Source organism: Nomia melanderi, chromosome 1 (assembly GCF_051020985.1).
Source record: "Nomia melanderi isolate GNS246 chromosome 1, iyNomMela1, whole genome shotgun sequence".
Classification (NCBI taxonomy): Eukaryota; Metazoa; Arthropoda; class Insecta; order Hymenoptera; family Halictidae; genus Nomia; species Nomia melanderi.
Window position 1 is genome coordinate 36,394,973 of NC_134999.1, and position 17,970 is coordinate 36,412,942.

General features: G+C 43.6%; 2 protein-coding genes across 26 annotated transcripts in view; one reads left to right on the plus strand and one right to left on the minus strand.

Annotated features, from left to right (window-relative positions):
- FoxP (forkhead box transcription factor P) overlaps positions 1 to 8,310 on the plus strand; it is a 273,351-nt gene extending 265,041 nt beyond the window's left edge. For 19 of the 23 annotated variants that reach the window (XM_076373490.1, XM_076373448.1, XM_076373420.1 and 16 more), the window contains 3 exons: positions 2,094 to 2,169; positions 2,380 to 2,492; positions 3,005 to 8,310. In XM_076373490.1, the coding sequence (XP_076229605.1) occupies positions 2,094 to 2,169; positions 2,380 to 2,492; positions 3,005 to 3,254 (439 nt within the window). In that variant the 3' untranslated portion in view covers positions 3,255 to 8,310. Of the gene's footprint in view, positions 1 to 2,093; positions 2,170 to 2,379; positions 2,493 to 3,004 lie in introns of those variants that run through there. The other 4 variants (XM_076373453.1, XM_076373429.1, XM_076373475.1 and 1 more) reach the window with 2 other exon arrangements.
- Positions 8,311 to 8,794: 484 nt separating this feature from the next.
- On the minus strand, positions 8,795 to 17,079 carry LOC116423884 (uncharacterized). Of its 3 annotated transcripts, XR_013000000.1 has the most exons (12): positions 16,828 to 17,079; positions 16,163 to 16,381; positions 15,351 to 15,547; positions 14,331 to 14,453; positions 11,778 to 12,067; positions 11,189 to 11,399; positions 10,984 to 11,109; positions 10,692 to 10,915; positions 9,948 to 10,281; positions 9,355 to 9,569; positions 9,001 to 9,169; positions 8,795 to 8,919 (listed from the first exon to the last, which is right to left on the minus strand). XR_013000000.1 is itself a non-coding variant. In XM_076373523.1 (10 exons), exons 2-10 carry the CDS (start codon positions 16,378 to 16,380, stop codon positions 9,376 to 9,378), a joined length of 1,917 nt encoding a protein of 638 aa, XP_076229638.1. In that variant the 5' UTR covers position 16,381; positions 16,828 to 17,079; the 3' UTR covers positions 9,199 to 9,375. The 3 variants fall into 3 exon arrangements, 2 of the variants coding, with proteins under 2 accessions (XP_076229638.1, XP_076229648.1); XM_076373523.1 differs by lacking the exons at positions 8,795 to 8,919; positions 9,001 to 9,169 and having other exon boundaries at positions 9,199 to 9,569; XM_076373533.1 differs by lacking the exons at positions 8,795 to 8,919; positions 9,001 to 9,169; positions 15,351 to 15,547; positions 16,828 to 17,079 and having other exon boundaries at positions 9,199 to 9,569; positions 16,163 to 16,366.
- Between the last annotated feature and the right edge of the window lie 891 nt (positions 17,080 to 17,970).

Below are 17,970 nucleotides of genomic sequence, written 5' to 3' on the forward strand. Positions count from 1 at the left end.
GTCTTTCTCTCTGTCTCTCACACTCTTTCTCTCTCTGTCTCTCTTGCTCTCTGTGAATCTATTCTCTGCCATGTCGAACCGAACCGATAAGAACGAAACGTTTGTCCGATGATATTCTCAGTTGTGTATCGTGTACACTCCTCTTTCGGTTTTGGTTTCGCCGTTTGAGCAACAGGCTGTAGCCGTAGCGAGCGGAGACCTCGTCGCGACTGTTCCCGACGGGGAAGGTGAAGCTTTTGCGTTTTCTTTTTCGTTGTGTTCCTATTTTTTTTTCTCTCTCCCCTCTCGTTTCTTTCGACGATAACGGACGCACGCCGTTTCTGTTTCTCGCCTGTTCCACTTTCTCGTTTCTTTTTCTCCCCCCCCCCCCCCCTTTCTCCCTCCTCCGATTTATTTTTCTTTCTCGTTCTCCACCTCGCCGACCCCGTGCCCTTGATACCGCCAGTTTTCTCATTTTTCGTTTTCTTCTCTTTTTTTTTCGAGTACGCTTTTTCGACGTGAGAATGGTTTTACCGTGTGACTGGTGTCATGTGTGTCAGGGCTACTCGCGCATGTGTAAATTGTGTACATTAAGCGTCACAACCGCAACCTCGGATGATACGGAATTCTTCATTCATCGCCTACCGACCACCCTCTTCTAACCACAGGTACCTCACGGTTTACGTACTAACTTTGCAACCTCCGGTAAAATTTTTCTGTACTATTTTTAACAATCGTCTTTTTTATATAAACGTTTTTTAACATTTTTTCTATATATATATCTCTCTCTCTATCTATCTATCTATCAATATATTTCTCTCTTTTTCTCTGCCTTTCTCTATCTTTCACTATCTCTCTGTCTGTCTCTTCTATCTTACTCTCGCTGTCTCTTAATCTTTCTCTTCTCTGTCTACATCTGTCTTCCTCTGTCTTCTTCCTCTTACGATCTTTACTCGCAGCGCTCCGAGTCACTTGATAAACGGCTCCAGGCACAATTTTTTCCTCTTCTTACATTTTTTACTTCGCATGCGAGCAATCTCTTGCAAAAAATCACCGTACGTACCAAGAGAATCTTTCTCTTTCCATCGGAAATTTTCGGGGCTAGTCCCCAAATACCGTCGATTGTTTGCAAGAGAACGAAAGTACCCTTTTCATTCGATGCCCATCGTTCGGAGGGGGTACGCAAAACTCAGTCGGCAATCGATACCGAAATGTTCCGAATTGTTTTCGGAAGAAAGCGCACGGAGGTAAGCACAGGTAAGCCTCGGTGCCGTTTATAAGCCTGACGTCGTTTCCAACGGGAAAATCGAAGGACGTCGAGACGCTTCGATTCCCGTTGACGAATTCCAATCAAAAAAAAAAAAAAAAGAAAAAAGAAAAGAAAAGAAAATAATCCATGGAAACGGGAGCGCTAATTTTTTTCAAAAAATTTTTCTACACATCTTTTTTCTTACCTAATCTCGCTCAATCCGAACCAAGCGCCGATTCGTTGGACGAGTGAGTGAAACTGGTAAACCGGTAAGAGTTTTCGAACTCTTTTTTTTATCTCTTCAATCTTTTTTATCTCTTTTTAATATATATATTTACATATTTATATATCATATATACGTGTATACATTTTTTCATATTATAATTCCTCTAATCTGTCTATCTATCTACGTCTCTATTTCTCTTTCCATTTCTTGCTCTTTCTCTCTCTCTATCTATCTATCTATCTATCGATCTATCTATCTCTTTCTCTCTATATCTATCTCTCTATCTTTCTATCTTTATATACCTCTACATATTAAAACTCAGTCACACGTGCACACATTGTACACACGAGCTCTATCTCTACCTAACCACCTCTCCCCGCCCGTCTCACCACCATCGTCACGACAAAACCCAACCGAATATTACTCTCGAGAAACGATTCCACCCCAACCCCCTTCGCCGCCCTCCAAAAACCCCCGTATACATCGACACAGTACTAAAAATAAAAGATAAAGCTTTATTCCATATATATATATCTATTATATATATATATATCTCACACGCGTTTCTATATTTCAGAATACACTTGTCAGGCGAATTGCCTACGATCACTAATCGAATTTTCTCTGTCGATCGTGTAGGGGTGTCCCGTCGAAGAGTCCGACCCTGACGCACAGCCCGACCATGTACGGTGACGCATTGAACGCCAATCTCCAGGTAACTGTTTACGATCAACGTGATACTTGACGATCGTTTCGCTTAACGAACTGCGAACCATCGAGATCCCGCGGAACGATAAGAGTTCCGACGAGATCCTCGTGTCGTTTGGCAAATCGCAGTACACGCATTAATATTAACGTGTCTTCCGTAGTCTCGCCGATAGGTAACCGAACGAATATCGTAACTAACCATCTAATGCAATTTGAGTATTTCCAGGCGGCACTCGGGGACTCTAACATGGGTTTTCTAAACAACTCGATGTGCACGTCGACGACGACGAGCCCCGACAAGGAGCACGTGTTAGCCCACAACGACTTAATGTGAGTGGAACAGCTGAATCTCGATGTGTCGTTCACAATATATTTCACAAAGAATTCTAAGCGAATCGAAATAAATTTGATATAAAACAACCCTCCAAAGTTAGCTTAGAACTCTAAGTACATTGACACTAGAACTACCGAGCATTTAATACCTATAAAAATTGTAACAATAGAGTATTTTCAGTTTCTTCAGACATTCATTATAGTACTCAAGTGAAACTATTTTCAAAATCACTTCGAATATTCAATGCTTCGAAAATATCAGTAATTGCTAAACAAAAAATCGAAACCAGTCATTTTGACGGTAGTTCTAGTGTTAATTCAACGCCAGTTTCCATTATCGTCAATTCAAGTCAATGTCCATAAAAACTATTCGCAAAAGTCATCTATCGAAAGCTCGACTGAAAAATCTCGCATTGAACTCCAATGACCCAAATTCCTTGCGAACACCACTCAATATCAATTCAGAAGCATATCAACGCACGGAACTCAGTATCTGACGAAAATTACAGGTCACCGTTGGATGAACCAGCCGTGCACATAAAACAAGAAGGCCAGAGCCCGGAGGGGGGTAAACTCACGAGATTAATAAAACGGGAGTTGGTCGACGCGCCGATGGAGCCCGAGGGCGAGGACGACCAGGTGGACGAGAGGGAGTACTCGGAGAGCCACGGGCACGACTCCGGCCAAGACGAGGACATGGCGGAGGACCTGTCGATGGCGCCCGACATAATGACGCCGGAGGATCAGATCGAGGCGTAGTATCGTTCCTCGGCCGGCGAATAGGTTCGAGCCTCGTCGCTTTGAATCCTGATCGCGAGCGTGTAGGACCGAGCACGTTCCTCTCCTCCCCTCGCCGAGCACAGACACACAGAGACCGACGGGGAGGACGAGCCGAACGGAGTAAAGAAAAAAAAACGGAGGAAAAGTTCGTCGTGCGAAGAGGAAGACGCGAAGAAGACGATGAAGCCCCCCTAGGACCATCCTCTCTCCACTCCTCCTTCGTAAGAGAAACCCTACTCATCATATCCGAGCGCCGCGGACGCTTTAGACACGCGGCGTTCACCAGATACCGGAAAGAAAAACAGGAAAGAAAGGGAAGGTTGACAAAAAAAAAAAAACAAGTATAATAAGAACTATGAGGAAAGAGGAAGACGAAGATGAACGAAACGGACAACCAACGAGACGCGCCCTGTAGACTGTGCGCGAAGATAATACCGGTCGCGACGTTCGCGTTGATTAACGCGTAACCGGGACCGCGATCCTTCGATCCATATCCTTTACTCAAGCAATTGCGAACAACGATGTATTTTCTGTTCTCTCCTTCCGTTTCATTTCGGAACCGCGGTTATATCTATATACATATACATAAATATATACATATAAATATGTATCTCTCTCTCTCTCTCTCTTTCTCTCGAAAACATGGACACGCATACACACATAATCTCTCTCTCTCTCTCTCTCTTTCTCTATTTCTATCTCTTTCTTTCGTGTACATTGCATTAGCGAGTAAAAGAAATCCGAGGAAAACGAATTGTATTCCGCGATCGTTGGCAACGATTTATCCCGAGAGGATAAAGAAAGGAGCAAAGAGAGAAGAAATCAGGTCCCGTCGTCGTGTCTCGTTTCTTGCTTCCGGTACGGCTGTCACGCGCGCGCGCGCGCGCGAGCGAGCGCGCAGTAATGGCGCGTGTCACCGCGTGATCGTGTCTTTTCGAGTTTCTTCGTTCGTTCGTCGAAATTCGTTTTAATTGTTCGCAAGCGTGTTTTCTTATTTTCGTTCTCATTTCGACTTGAGTTCAGACAAGCGACGAGTCTCGAGGGGAAACGGAACTGAAGTTCGGCGGAGAGGCTGCTGAAATTTTAAATATAAGGAGCAAAAATCGTGAGGCTGTGGCGGTGCCGGGCACTCGCGGTAAATGACTGAAAAGAAACCACTTAGTCTTTAAACGTAATCGCGTATAGAATGTTTAAGGGTCGCGCGAGGATTGAAAATCTCTCTCGCGTGCGAGCGGGACGCGGACTATTCTATATCAGACACTTTTTAAAATTAAGCCCGCTGCCTCCCCCCACCCCCCCTAGCGCTGTGTATAGTTTAGAGGAAATTAAGTCGTAAGTAGTGCGATCTCGCGTCGGTCGTCGATCATACACGTCGATCGTGCACGGGAGAAAGAGACGCGTTGTAGTGCGCGCTCGCGCGTGCGATTTCTTTTTCGTTTCCTGAAGATACGAATGTCTTTCTTCTCCTTTTTTTTATTTGTTTTTTCGTCTTTTCAATCAACACGAGGGAAAGAGGTCGAACTGAGATGGGAAAAAGGGAAAAAAAATGAATTCGAGAAGTTCGAAACGAGACGAGACGCTAAAGGAAAGCAAGTGAAGCGGATGGCACGAACACACTTATAAATAAATTAAATTACTATGTATGCATATACATATACATATATTAATACGTATACGTATCGGAATTATAAGAAATTTAGATGTCGATGGCCCCGTTCTCCCTCCAGAAACGAAACCAACAAACCCCCAACCATTCCCAGTCCCATGTAATCAAGCTCGGTTCCGAATGTTTGAAATGGGACCGCGTCCAATCGGACAGAAGCATCGCGTCCAAAGCGTGGGGCCGTACTCGTCGATCTCTTCGAGGCCCCTGAAAACACGAGTTCAGTCGAAAGCGAGCTCCGGTCCACGCCGGGCGTCCAATTTCCTGTCGGATCAGTGTCAACGAATTTGCAAATTTGAGAACCTATTCGAAATAAGGCGTTCGTTATAGATATATGATACGGTTAACCCTCTGGAAACACGGTTAACGGCTTACTGGATCATCAATCGGCAAAATCGATTCGGTGGAAATGATTTTTCCGAGTAAACGGATACCAAAACGATCTGTCAACGTGTAATTTCAATTTTTCGTATCGTGTAGACGCAGGGAAATTCGGTTCGTTCGATGTGTCTGGTACTTCATTTCGATTCTATTTTCTTGCAATTTGTCACCGTGTTTCTCGAGGGTCGATTGTGTACACGTTCGTTCGTTTCGATGGACGCGTCGCGACGAGTGTCGTGTGTTTCCTCGTGTCGCGCCGCAGCGGCCGGACAGCTCGGTCGAGTGTGTGATATATTCCGTTCGACTCGTAGCGCGAGAGTGGCACGTTTGTTTGTAATATTTTTGTAAATTAATTAGTTCTCGAGGACGGTAGCGCGTGTAGATAGTTCGCAGCTCCTTTATCGCGGGGGCGTGTTAATCGTCGACGCGGGCCTTCCGTCGCTGCGGCGCGGTTCCCGCGTGACTGTGGTGAACATTGACAGTCTCTGACGTTCCGTGTGACTGTAAGTTGATATTAAGAAGAAAGTACAGTAGTGACTATTTATTCGAAGTACTGTGCGATGTTGCCCTTGGATTTCTGTAGATTTTTCGATGATTCGTTTGTTCGTATAATATTCCGTCAATTGGAAATCTTATTTTCTTAAATTTCTAACCTAAAACCCTTGTTCACGCGATAAATGCATAAAATTCGTAGTCTACCAATTACGTTATGTAACTTTCAGTACTTTACATTCTTCGTGTGTTTCCTGATCTATGAAATTTCATTAAAATCCAAGAGCGACATCGAAGTTTCACGGATCCTGCCTCGCTACTTGTCGCCAGACTATCCCCACCACTCCTTGTAACTCAGAAACCTGTTACTCGTCACGCTTCGTTCCCAAAATGGCGACATCCAGCGAGGCGTCTCATCGAGCTATCTCTCCCCCCCCACACTTCGCCTCTCAATTTTAGATTATTCTTCATTCCTATGTTAGTTATTCTGTCCATTCCGGTTGTAACATAGTTAGACGTTTAAGTTTCGCGCAGAATTTCTATCGCATAGCTTGAAACCATCAGTTGTTCATCTCTCTTGTCGATTCATCGAAATCAAGACTCGATCTCCTCTTAGTATTACGTTCCGATTGAAAGCTGAGCTTCGTGTACGTGTGTGTCGCGACGGCCGTCGAGCATAGTTCGATGCGTGAAACGGTGAAACGTAAACGTGGCGAGAACGTGTTCGAAATTTTAGAGAAGTAGAGATAACGAGACAAGAAATCGAAATCAACCGGTCCAGATTTGGGCTCGCTTTCGCGTAATGCTACCTATTACATAATCTAAGTCTATATGTATTGTGTATAATGGATTAAGGACTTGATATAACATAGAAGACTCTCCTGTAAATAGTTGAACTCGTCGAGGCATTAGGGATTTGCGAAGATTGCGTAAATTTTCTGCGGATGAATGAGTTTATTCGGTAGCGTGGTACTCGACGCGGTGTGGTATATAAGAATATATACGTAAACGGAGAAAAAAAGGGAAAGGTATATATATATATTATTATATATACACACAAAGTCACGGACAGACACCGTACACACACCACAGGAACGAAATGCGTAGCGCGTATCCCGGCTGCATTTAATTTTTACTTTTGAGAAATCTCGAATTACCCCGAGGAACGAAGCCGACGAACGTCGATTGTTCACGAGCCGGCAGCTCGATCAGAGCCAGAAGACACTTTCTCGTTTTTCCTTTGAATCGAGAACACGATGATCGCGCGAACGAAACGGAGAACGGAATCGATCGATCCGAGAGTAATGACGAAGGATCGATCGATTCTACGCGAAACAAATAAGAAAAAAAAAGAAAAGAAGAAAACACACAGCAGACACACGTACATACGCACACATACACACAGAAAGAAACGATGGCAGAAAAAACAAAAGAAAATAGCACGAGAGACCGTACGTTTTTTCGTTTTCACGAACTTTTGTATAGTAGCCGCTGTTACCTTGCGAATATTCTATATTGTACATGTTTAAACGTTCCCCTGTTATGTTTGTTGTATATTTCGGATAAGTCTTGTAAAGAGAGATGTTTAAATTTTTCGTACGAGCGTGGCGAGTGGACGGGACTTGGCGCGTACTTCCGGTGTTTCGTCGATTTTTATCAGACTAGAAATTCGTGTTCCCTCGGCCGGATAATACTTCGCGGACGAAGACAGAGAATAAAAAAAAAATGAAACGATAAAGTGAACGAAAGGCGTAAAGGAAGAGGAGGAAAGCTTTCGCGGCGTACTATTTTCTATTCACCCTCTCGAGTCGACGATCAATTCATTTCGAGACGTTTGTCATATCAGAATCCTAGGGTTATCGGACTGAGAACAGTGGCGTTTAGATGTTTAAAGGAAGAACAAAAGGAAAAATGGATGAACGAAGAATTTTTCATTTCTCTCTCGGGAACAGGTATTTAGACACTCCGCGTTCCACGCGACGAACACAAAAAGAAAGAAATGGGGGAAAAAAAAGGGAAACACTTTCGAATTCGCCGTGGTTTTTAGGCACGCTGTTCGTTCGCGAGTCGTCGGAACGGCAACGCGAGGATCTATTTTTTCAGACAACGGTGAAATCTCATCGGAGACGCGTATCTCGGGACTGGTTTGAAATTGTTTTCGTTGCATTAGACATCGGATCGCGAGCGTATGATCGGATCCTTCAGTATTATCCAGTGCCGTACGAGAAAGATCGGGGAAAATAATGAAAAGGAACAAGGATAAAAAAAAAAAATAAGCAGTACGAAGTAAAGTGAAAAAAACGGAAACAAATCCGAACAAGAAACGAGGAAGTTCTTGAATGCGATCCGAGCTCTTAGAATTAATTCGACGAAAATTCCTAGAACCTTTATCGTCTGGATTATTTTATTAAGTATTGTATGATAAGTTGCCTTGTAAAAATGTACCGATTTTACCAAGAAAAATTAAATGTGTTACTAAAAGAAAAACCAACCACGTTTGAGCTGTTTCATCGTACCTTTTTTTCACGCCGGCGGAAAAAAGGTGGCGGGGAGGAGCTAGAGCGGTTTTCTTGATGATCGAATTTAAGTAGCATAATTGTAAGTAACGTCGAGAGAGCTATATAATTTTCACTGTACTTTCTTTGTATAAGACTGACATCGTTTGTATAACGCTTAAAGAAATGGGAAACGGAGGTAAAGGATGAGAGAAGAAGAGAAATACGATCCTGTTAGGTACGACATGAATTTATACACGTAAAAATCTATGTGTTTAACGTATATAAATGTGTTTAGAACGAGAAAGGAAAGGACTTATATCATACTGTACATAGAGGAATTAAGGAATCGCATTTTCTAGCTCGAATTAAGCACTAGATATAAGTCTTTATCTAATAGAACCGTCTTGAAAAGATAATAAAAACAGCAATTCGTGAACATATTTGAGGATCCAAAGCTGTCTAAACTTGTTTGTTTCCGAACTCCTTTGTTTGTCATATTTAATAAAAGAACTGCAAACGATTCGATTCTTTCCTTGAGACATCCATATTCTCTAGACAGTTCTTCTTAATTCAAATTCTTAATCGACAATTACGATAATCGTTCGACAATCTACTGGAACAAAGTTCGTCAAAATATGATCATGTATTCGCTACAAAAACAAACTGGCCAATAATTTATTCCCTCGGTTACCATTCGTCGATGAACGATACTGTCGGTCGACAATAGCAAAATCTCTTTATCTCTAATCGATATAGTACCACGTCGTGATAAAGCAGAAACTTCTGGTATCAATCGAAGGTACAACAATCCATTATCATTCCGAATCGCTCGATCACTATTTCAATCATCCCGCGGAAACCTAAAAGAATATCTCGAATGAAACGCCGGGTACTTGTTACTACTAAAATACTTTCTTTTATTCAATTACAAGATAGCCTGGAATATACGCGACACGAACGAGACAACATTCGATTACTGTAAAAATAAATACTCCGAGCACAGACTGCTCTCCGTTATCCTCGAGCGAAACTTAATCTCTACAACCTTCGTGACACGAGGTGTCCTCTAATCGGAGCAAATCGCCTGCTCGTCCTTCGTGTCGATTTGCCCCAATTGGTTGGACACCAATTCCCATTTGGACGTCCACGAGGGTTTCTCCGTTTCCTGCGTGTTCACCTCCTCGATCAGGTTCATCAGCCTGATGAAAAATTCGTTGAGCTTCGCCGCGGTCCCCCGGCGGAGCTTATGGAAATTCTTATCTGCAACGAGAAAGCGACTCGCTGTCCAAACCGGGGGTAAATAATTCAAGATGGGCGTAGAGGCAGGATAGAGTGGCAATACACGGACACGCGATTCAAGACAATATTAATAGAACGATACAACGTGAATCGATATTTCTGGCGATCGCCCGTGTGTCGTGCGCCGACGAGGCACATAGACGCGACGCGACTCGTGTGGAGAAATTCTTATTAATTATAGAACGACCGAGGAATATTCACGACGGGCTATGACAGTTCAGAACCATTCGATCATTAGTCTATACTCTAGTTTCAGGCAGCTATAAGCTCAATCAAAAAAAGTATATCACTCCTTAGTGTACGCTGCTCTCGTCTGTCGTTTAAGAAATTCGTGTTTACTGGAAGGATAGAAGGCACTCTTGATCCAGATACTCTGTTGCGTGAGGGTGGCCATGAAGCGTTTCGTTAGCAAACTCTGGCTCTCGGCTGTCATCGGCCTCAGTCGAGTGATGAATCGAAGGAGATACTCTAACAGGTATCTGTTGCAGGCCGGCAACTTCTCGAGGCATCGCTGAGGCCTCGAGTTCCAGACGACGATGTAACTTAGACTGTCTATGTCGAGCAACGGTCGCTTCAACGTCTCCAGCCATTCGAACAGCAGTCCTGACAAGACGTCTAGGTCGGTCTCCAGCTGCAGCCTTTGCCAGGCTGTCGATCTGTTGTTCAGATCCGCCTGGAAATATAAATTGACGCATCTTTATTCTTATTCTTCCATAACTTCCACAACAAAAAGTATTCCATAATTTTACTGTGAACTGTTACAGAGTTTTTAACCAGTTAACTGTGGAATTCAGTTGGAAAAACCTCTCGTTCTGCGCGCAATAAAATCGAAAAATGGAGCGTGTACTCGTCGAACGCAGGATAGATGCACGTAGAATATATTTCAATGAAAGATCAAAGCGAAACAAAGAAGAATTACATCTTTATGCGAAAAAACAAAGAATTCATCGTTGAAAGAATTAGTATCATGGCAAGCTTTACGATGACGTGTATACTCGTCACAGTTGACTGGTTAAAGATCGTATCTACGCAATGTACCAAACTAACTAGGATTTACAGGTGAATCTCAGTTCGTTTAAACACCTGGTAATTCTGCAAACGTTTCTTCGTCTTATCAGGCAACGTTGCGTTGTCCCTGATCAAAGCTCTGATGGCTTCCTCCGTGCTCACGCTTTCGAAGGCTGCGTTCTGAGCAGCAGCCTTCAGATCTATATGCGACTGGATCTCCTTGTAGCAATCGTTATCGATGAGATCCTGACAGTGGATCCCGTCGCCGAGGACGTCGTCCACGCAGTTGTCATCGAGACCTGTGGAACATCGGTCTATTGAAAGTGCCTTTTTACTAACATACCGATTCTTTTGCAGGTGCAGTCACCTGGGAAGGTGGAGTCGCAAGATGGAGTATCCGGAGAGGTGCAGAACACGTCGCTCAGTCGTCCAATGTCGTCGGAAGTGCCCCTCGAAGACGCCTGGCTGCCACTCGCGCAGGCTTTCGCGGAACCTAAGGGATCATTGCGGAAGATTTGTTTATAATTCTCGAGAGAATAGGTTTGTTCGTTTCGTATCTCCGTTTCCCTTACTGGAGAAATCTAGAGACGAGTCGGCGAGCGACTCAGCCCACGAATAAGAGTGCCTGATGTTCCCCTTGCTGTCCCGCAGCTTCTCCAACACGTGCGATATGAACCGATGCGTGAAAGACGCGCTGGACACCTCGAATTTAATTTCGCAGGGCGAATTGTCCTCCTGGCAGTCGCAGAGCTGGAGGATTCTCTCGCAAATTGTGAAGACTATCTGCAGAATCGTCCAGTGAACCAGAAGAAATTTATTTCACACGTTATGTCGTACGGAAACTATCAATCTTCCTCTTATCGTTAAACCTCGAAAGATTGATCGAATTTAACCAGTTAAGTGTGGAACTTCGTTTGAAAAATCTCTCTCTCTTAAAATATATCCTAACGAAAAACCGAAGCAAAACGAAGAATGATTACATGTTTGTCTCAAAAAATAAATAATCCATCGTTGAGAAAGTTAGCACCATTAAGAGCTTTAAGATGTGTATACTCGTCAAACACAGTTAATTGGTTAAGGACGCTTCCCTTTCGTTTGAGTTCAACTGGCAAGAACAATTCTGAATATCTGTATTTCGCAATAAAGTGAAGTTCTGAGAACCTTTGGAATGTGTTTGAAGGTACGCTGCTCGTAGCCGTGCAGTACGTTGTGCTGCTTCTTCAGGTGCGATTGGAGACTGCAAGGTTTCCGATCCCCTATAGCGCTGCTCAAAGGGAACACTATCATCTGGGGAAGAACGAAGTGCTCGAACTCCTGGATACAGAGTATCTGTCCCCGCGTCTGTATCGCGGACGGCCGTTTCATGCGGACGAACCTAATCGCGTCGTTCGCCCGCACACGAAGACTGTAAATGAGGTAGCACGCGATGAGAACACCGGTCCTGCCCAGGCCTGTAAAAGTAATTTTTCTTTGTCAACCGGCGGTCTCGTCGTTAATCAAACCGGGAAAGGAATCAAGCAGCGGCGGAACGTTATTCTATGGTAAATCGCTCCTTGCAATCTCTATTCCTCTTCAATCATTCCAATCCCAACGCATAATTCGACTTTCAAACAGATCTACGTTTCTTCCGCGAGACCAAGGTTCTACTTCGCTAAAAATTGAAAATTTCAATTTTACTCTCGATATAGCAAGAAGATTTTATCACCGAAACAGCGATAATTCTACTCTAAAATCGCATCTGCAGCTTCAAGCGCTTCAATTCCAAGAACACCCGAGGAATCCACCGTGTTTCCTACTGTAACGCGCTCGCATCGATCGCGTTAATTCGAGAGGCAAATTACGTGCCGCAGAATCGGATCCGGAAGTGGTAATCGTCGCCACATAGGCGAAACACCGGAATCAACAAGAGTTATGACGTATCCGGCGCATAATCGCTGGATGCCGGTCTGTACATCACCCGGGAGCGAGCGTTTCGACCGGCTAATTTGTGCCTGACCTCCTGTAATCCAGTTGCGGATTGTTACACGCGAGGCACGCGCGGAATTTCTTAGGCGGAATGAAATCGTCGCGCGACGGTATCGCTCGAGCGAGGAATTTACAACGCCGGCGATCTATTCCGCCCGATAAATGTCAGCGTCTCATGCTCAACCGAAAGAAACTCGCGATATAAATCATTCGGCTCGCGATTTCCTCCGCGAGTATACACTTTGTTTCGTGTCCGCCGGTGAATAAGCACGCGTGGGTAATTCCCGGAGGCCCTGAGTGCACATCGTCCGTACGACTGTCCAATAAATATGAGGGACATGTTAGTTTCATGACTGCTAAGTATGCACCGCTCCCCCAATAACCGATCAATCGATCTTAATCGAGCCGGCGGCTCGGGTTTCTGAACTTCTCCGTTGCGTGCGCGCGCGACCCGTATCTCCGGCCGGGATCTCCGCGGTTTTATGAATCATTCCCAACGTTTTCCAACGACTTCCGAGTTTCGACGGATTCCCGTCGTGCACCGCTCGTAAATAGAACCGCAGTTACGCCCCAATTCCTTATCCGTCCTTATCTATTTTTCGTGCACGTAAATTCTCTTAAGGAATTGAACTGGCTGCGTTTATAGCTGGCGAACACGCTTTGACGTCGATAAGCCGACATCGGTCATGGTAGCGTAAGTGAGTAATAAATTGTGAATTTTCTTCTGTAATTATTCATTGAAACGCCGCCGTTTGCGTTTGCTAATCGTTATGACTCCCGTTAACACGGAGGTCTGATGTGTATTTATACGTGAATTCATTCGACGTTCTACGATGAATCGTTGATAGTTGATTCAAATTGGAAGCCGCTTCGAAAATGTTTAGAAATTAGGAGGTTCGGCTTCTTAATGGTACGAATATGTTAAAACGATGGAAGATTTATGCAGCCAAACGGGATCGCCTTCGATCACACGCTTATCTCTCCAATTTGCATCTTTATCTGAAATTTCTGCGGCCGCGATTCACTCGAGAGTTCAAGGGAGCCGATGCGATGCATAAGAAATGCAAAAATTCCGATGCATCAACTTGACGCCGTGTCCTGCGGCACGCAATGCACCAAAAGCGGTATCGCGTCGGTGGAACGTGTGAAACTGGTGTCCTTAGATCGATACATTTAAAGGTTACAAATCGCTGATAACAGGGCGCGAAGGAGGAAACGTGAAACTTTGATCACCTGCCCGAATTAAAGGGCCGCGATAAGAGTGCACCGGAATCTATGCATACATGCTGTCCCTAACAAAACTTATCCTTAACTTCTTCGTTACCGTTGCCAACAAATATCCGATTGAAATTCTGAGAATGTATATCGAGTCAACGTATATCAAGTTCTTATCTATCGCATACAATGTAACACGATTTACCAATGCATCAAACGCAGAAAAATTACTAAGCTATCCAATGTTCACACTCTCCGAAGAAGCAAACGTATCCATTCTCATTTTAACATTCCCTCACTTTCACCCTATTCAAACAGTTCTGCACGGCCAATAAATAATAAATTAAAACAGCTGACGATTAGGTTGTTAGATCGAATACTCCTCGCCAAGGCCGGCGCAACAATTTCACGGGATCACGTACACGCGAGCAGAGATTCGAAAGATAGCCTCTAATGAGCCGCTGGAAAGCTGCGGTGGGAACGGGTCGATGCATCTGTTTAGTCGAAAAAAAGAAAGAGAAAGGATCGATTTACCGGCATGACAGTGGATCGCGACTCGTCCCTCTTGCACCCCGAAAGCCACGACCTTGACCATATCCAGGAGCTTGCCCATGGTCGCATCCCCGTAGTCCTTCAGCGCGAAATTGTAATAGTAAACTGCAACAGATCGGAGAGAACGTGCCGTTCAGAGGCCTTGAACGAAACTTTCCCACCCCCCGACGGGCGGGGAACGTTTTCACGGTTGCCAGTCTACAGCCCCCCAGAAACTTTTCGTTTCCTCCGCATAGACACAGCGATGATTTTGCTGCATTGCATGTCCCGACTTCTTCGATCTGGGAGCCAGACGCCGAGCTTCACGCGCAAGGACAAAGCAACCCCCTCGCGCGACTCAATTTCATTCTTAAGCAGCTACTATTCCCGTACGATAAGAGACATTCTATCGTTCACCATCGACATTCTATTTTCGACTGGTCTAGCACACTTCTCTCGACGGCGACAAGCAATCAATGCCAATAATATTGCGCGATAAAAATAAGGGGATGAAAATACATTGTGAATGGCGAGGCGTAGCTCTGCCTGGGGAACACAGGATTCAGAGATGTATTATTCTCGTTGAATCACGATGGATCTGTTAATCCTTAGGTTGTTTTGTAATCTATCAGTAACTGCTACTAATTTTTATAGTATTACTAGCGAAAATCAGAAATGCAGTTCTTCGATCTTCTATTTTCCTTGTTAGTAAAAAATTTGGATCTGCGGAAAATGATTTTAGGGTAGTTTCTTTAAGATTCATTAAAGTATTTAATATTATAACTGGTGCAATATTGGAGCAAGAGTTCAAAGGGTTAAGGATGGAATGTAGAGGGAGAGAATGAAAGTTTAGAGTGGAAGGGATGAAATATACATTAATTGAGCGCTGTAGAATCCAGTGGAGGAAACTTTAGTTTAAAAAAGTCGTTAGCGTGTACCGGCTTCTTTATATACTGGCGACTGTTTGGTTGTATTTTAGTAGCAACGCGGGATGCTTAAAAGTATCAACGGTTTAATACCTACTGCCGTTTCTCATGAAGACGTTGGGGTCGTAAGTGAAACCGCTTTCCTCGAGCGGGCCGCCGCAGCTCGCATGCTCGCCCGGCGTTTGCAAGTTTATTATGGTTTTTATACTCCACCCTTGGAATTGCGCGATTATGTCTTTCTTTATGATTTGCTCGGTGTTCGGCCGTGCCATCGCGAGCACGTCGTCGGTCACCCTATAGAACGATCAGCTTTTAGAACCTTGCACAACCCTTCGACTTCCAGGATTCAACGGAAAAAAACGAAGGGACAAGACGGAGGCGATTTAGAACGGTAAACCTGTGGTTGTCATTGTATATTTAATAGCATTTTGGCGGAAAATCGATGCCAGCAGCCGATCTTACGTCATTCTCATACATGTATTTAACAATGTTATATATTCCGTCACGTGGCATTGAGTTTAATTTTATCTATTCGTAGGGGGAAGCTAATGGTCTCGTAATTATGATCGATTGACTTTTCCGAGGCAATTAGAATGGAACTAGCAAATAACCGTGCATGGCAGTCAATCAATCATAGGATGTGAAAGCAATTTTGTTCACAGTATTATCCTGACATTTTATCCGATGAAAATTAAGAAATTTCATCTCGCATTAATGCGATACTATCGATTCGCTGAAGAATTAATGGATCGTTCAATAATTCAATCGAGTGTCTACACAATTTATTATAGTCACAATGAAATCATCTTGTGATCATCGATCGCGTTTCATATACCGACGAAATGTTTAATATAAATGTAAACGAAGATAAAATACACAAACGGTTACGAACTTCTATGGAAGCCTTACCAATGCGAAAAGATGTTCTGTATCGCCATGTGCACCGGCGGCCAGGCTTTCGGATTCTCATACTTGCATCTGGATCCACCGCAGAAGATCGCGCACTGTATTGCCTGCGGCGTGTACCTTCGCAAGTTTTCGGAGAATTTATTGTAACCGGCTTGCACCTCGAACAGGTCCACTTGACCCGCGAGAAGACCAGCCGGTACCAGTGAAGTTACATCCATTCTGCAACCGTCCCATTGTACCTTTAATTCACCATTAATCTCTACCGGTTCTCTTAAAATATCCATTATTCTCGAACCAATTAAAAATGTCCCCGTATCACGGCAGGATAATTGAATCGATTCATTCTTCTCTTAATTAACTGTCACGCGAGAGTTTTTGCACATACTTTCCAGATAACTTCCGAATAATTCCTTTGAATACTATTGAAATTTTGATTATAATTTAGATTTAAGATTTACTTGTTTTCGAAATTCGATTCGCTCGTGTTTAGAATGAGACTCACTTACATGTTTAAATATGATCACGCGAGAGTTTTTACACATACTTTCCAGATAACTTCCGAATAATTCCTTTGAATACTATTGAAATTTTGATGATAAGTTTGATTTAAGATTTACTTGTTTTCGAAATTCGATTCGCTCGTGTTTAGAATGGGAGTCACTTACATGTTTAAAAATGATCACGCGCTCCCCATCCATCTCATCGCCGTCAAAATTTAAATCTCCCCCGAATCCCACCCCCGTCTCTCCCTATCGATCGCGTTCGATAATTCGAGGAGTACTTTCTTCCAACGGTTCTCCTTGCTGAGGAACGCACGACAGATCGTAATGATCAATGCAAAAAAGCACTTTACGTACTGGGGTAAGCGCATAGCGACTGGTACTCCCGATACCATTACACTACTTTATCTATTGTTCTATCACACTGATTGCGCCTGCGTCAGGTTCACTGACTACGGAACCGCTTCCGTTTCATTCCACCCCCGCCGTGACCTCTAAGGTTAAGTAAAACCACCCCCAAGCTGTCTTTAAAATAACTAGTAATTGAATTATTCGGATAATCCAGAGATTCATCGATCGCCGTATGAGAATCAAACGTTTCTAATTAGCTAGGGTGAAGATTGAGGGATAAGGGTGGAAGAAAATTACACCAGTACGGGAATGATGTTATATTTCTTCTCGCATCGGGCTCTGTTGTCATAGATATCTAACAATCCTATGCAGACTGCTAGAATAATTGATTCATAAGATCAATATTATTAATCTTTCTTCTGGACTCCATGCTGTTTCTTATCCCTAAATTAAACAGTTCCGATAATTTAAATCTGCATCATGAGTTATTCGAACATTAAAATGAACACATTATCTGGATATAATTGCATTTATTTGCTTCTCTTCCAAGTGTATACATTTTCCTTTATAAATATTAGCCGTAAACCCTATAATTTCGTATTTTTCATGCGCGTTTCAGTTGATCTAGAAGAATCCCGGTTGGACAAGCTTCAAAATGAACAAACATCAAGCGTAGCGTGATTTCTCTACAGAATAATAATAAATACATCGAGGGAAAAGTAAGGAGTACAAAGAAACGACAATCTTCAATGAAATTTCTGTTTCCGAAACAATTCTGCGCCTGTGCCGGCAGTATTTCGGATTGCGCTCCGAAATGGAACTCCATGTTCATTCTCCCTTAGCCAGGTCAATGTTAGACTATGCGGTGTGGAGTATTCCTGCGTTGAGTCCCGGGTTAGGTCTGGGTCAGGTATAAACTTGCGTCTGAAACTGGTTTCGCGTTTGTGCGAGCCGCAT

Coding starts and splice junctions, on each gene's coding strand:
- LOC116423884 (XM_076373523.1), bottom strand. CDS start 16,380: ATGGATGTAACTTCACTGGTACCGGCTGGTCTTCTCGCGGGTCAAGTG. Junction 15,548..16,162: donor CAGAACATCTTTTCGCATTG/GTAAGGCTTCCA, acceptor ATCGTTCTATAG/GGTGACCGACGACGTGCTCG. Junction 14,454..15,350: donor CGTCTTCATGAGAAACGGCA/GTAGGTATTAAA, acceptor GATCTGTTGCAG/TTTACTATTACAATTTCGCG.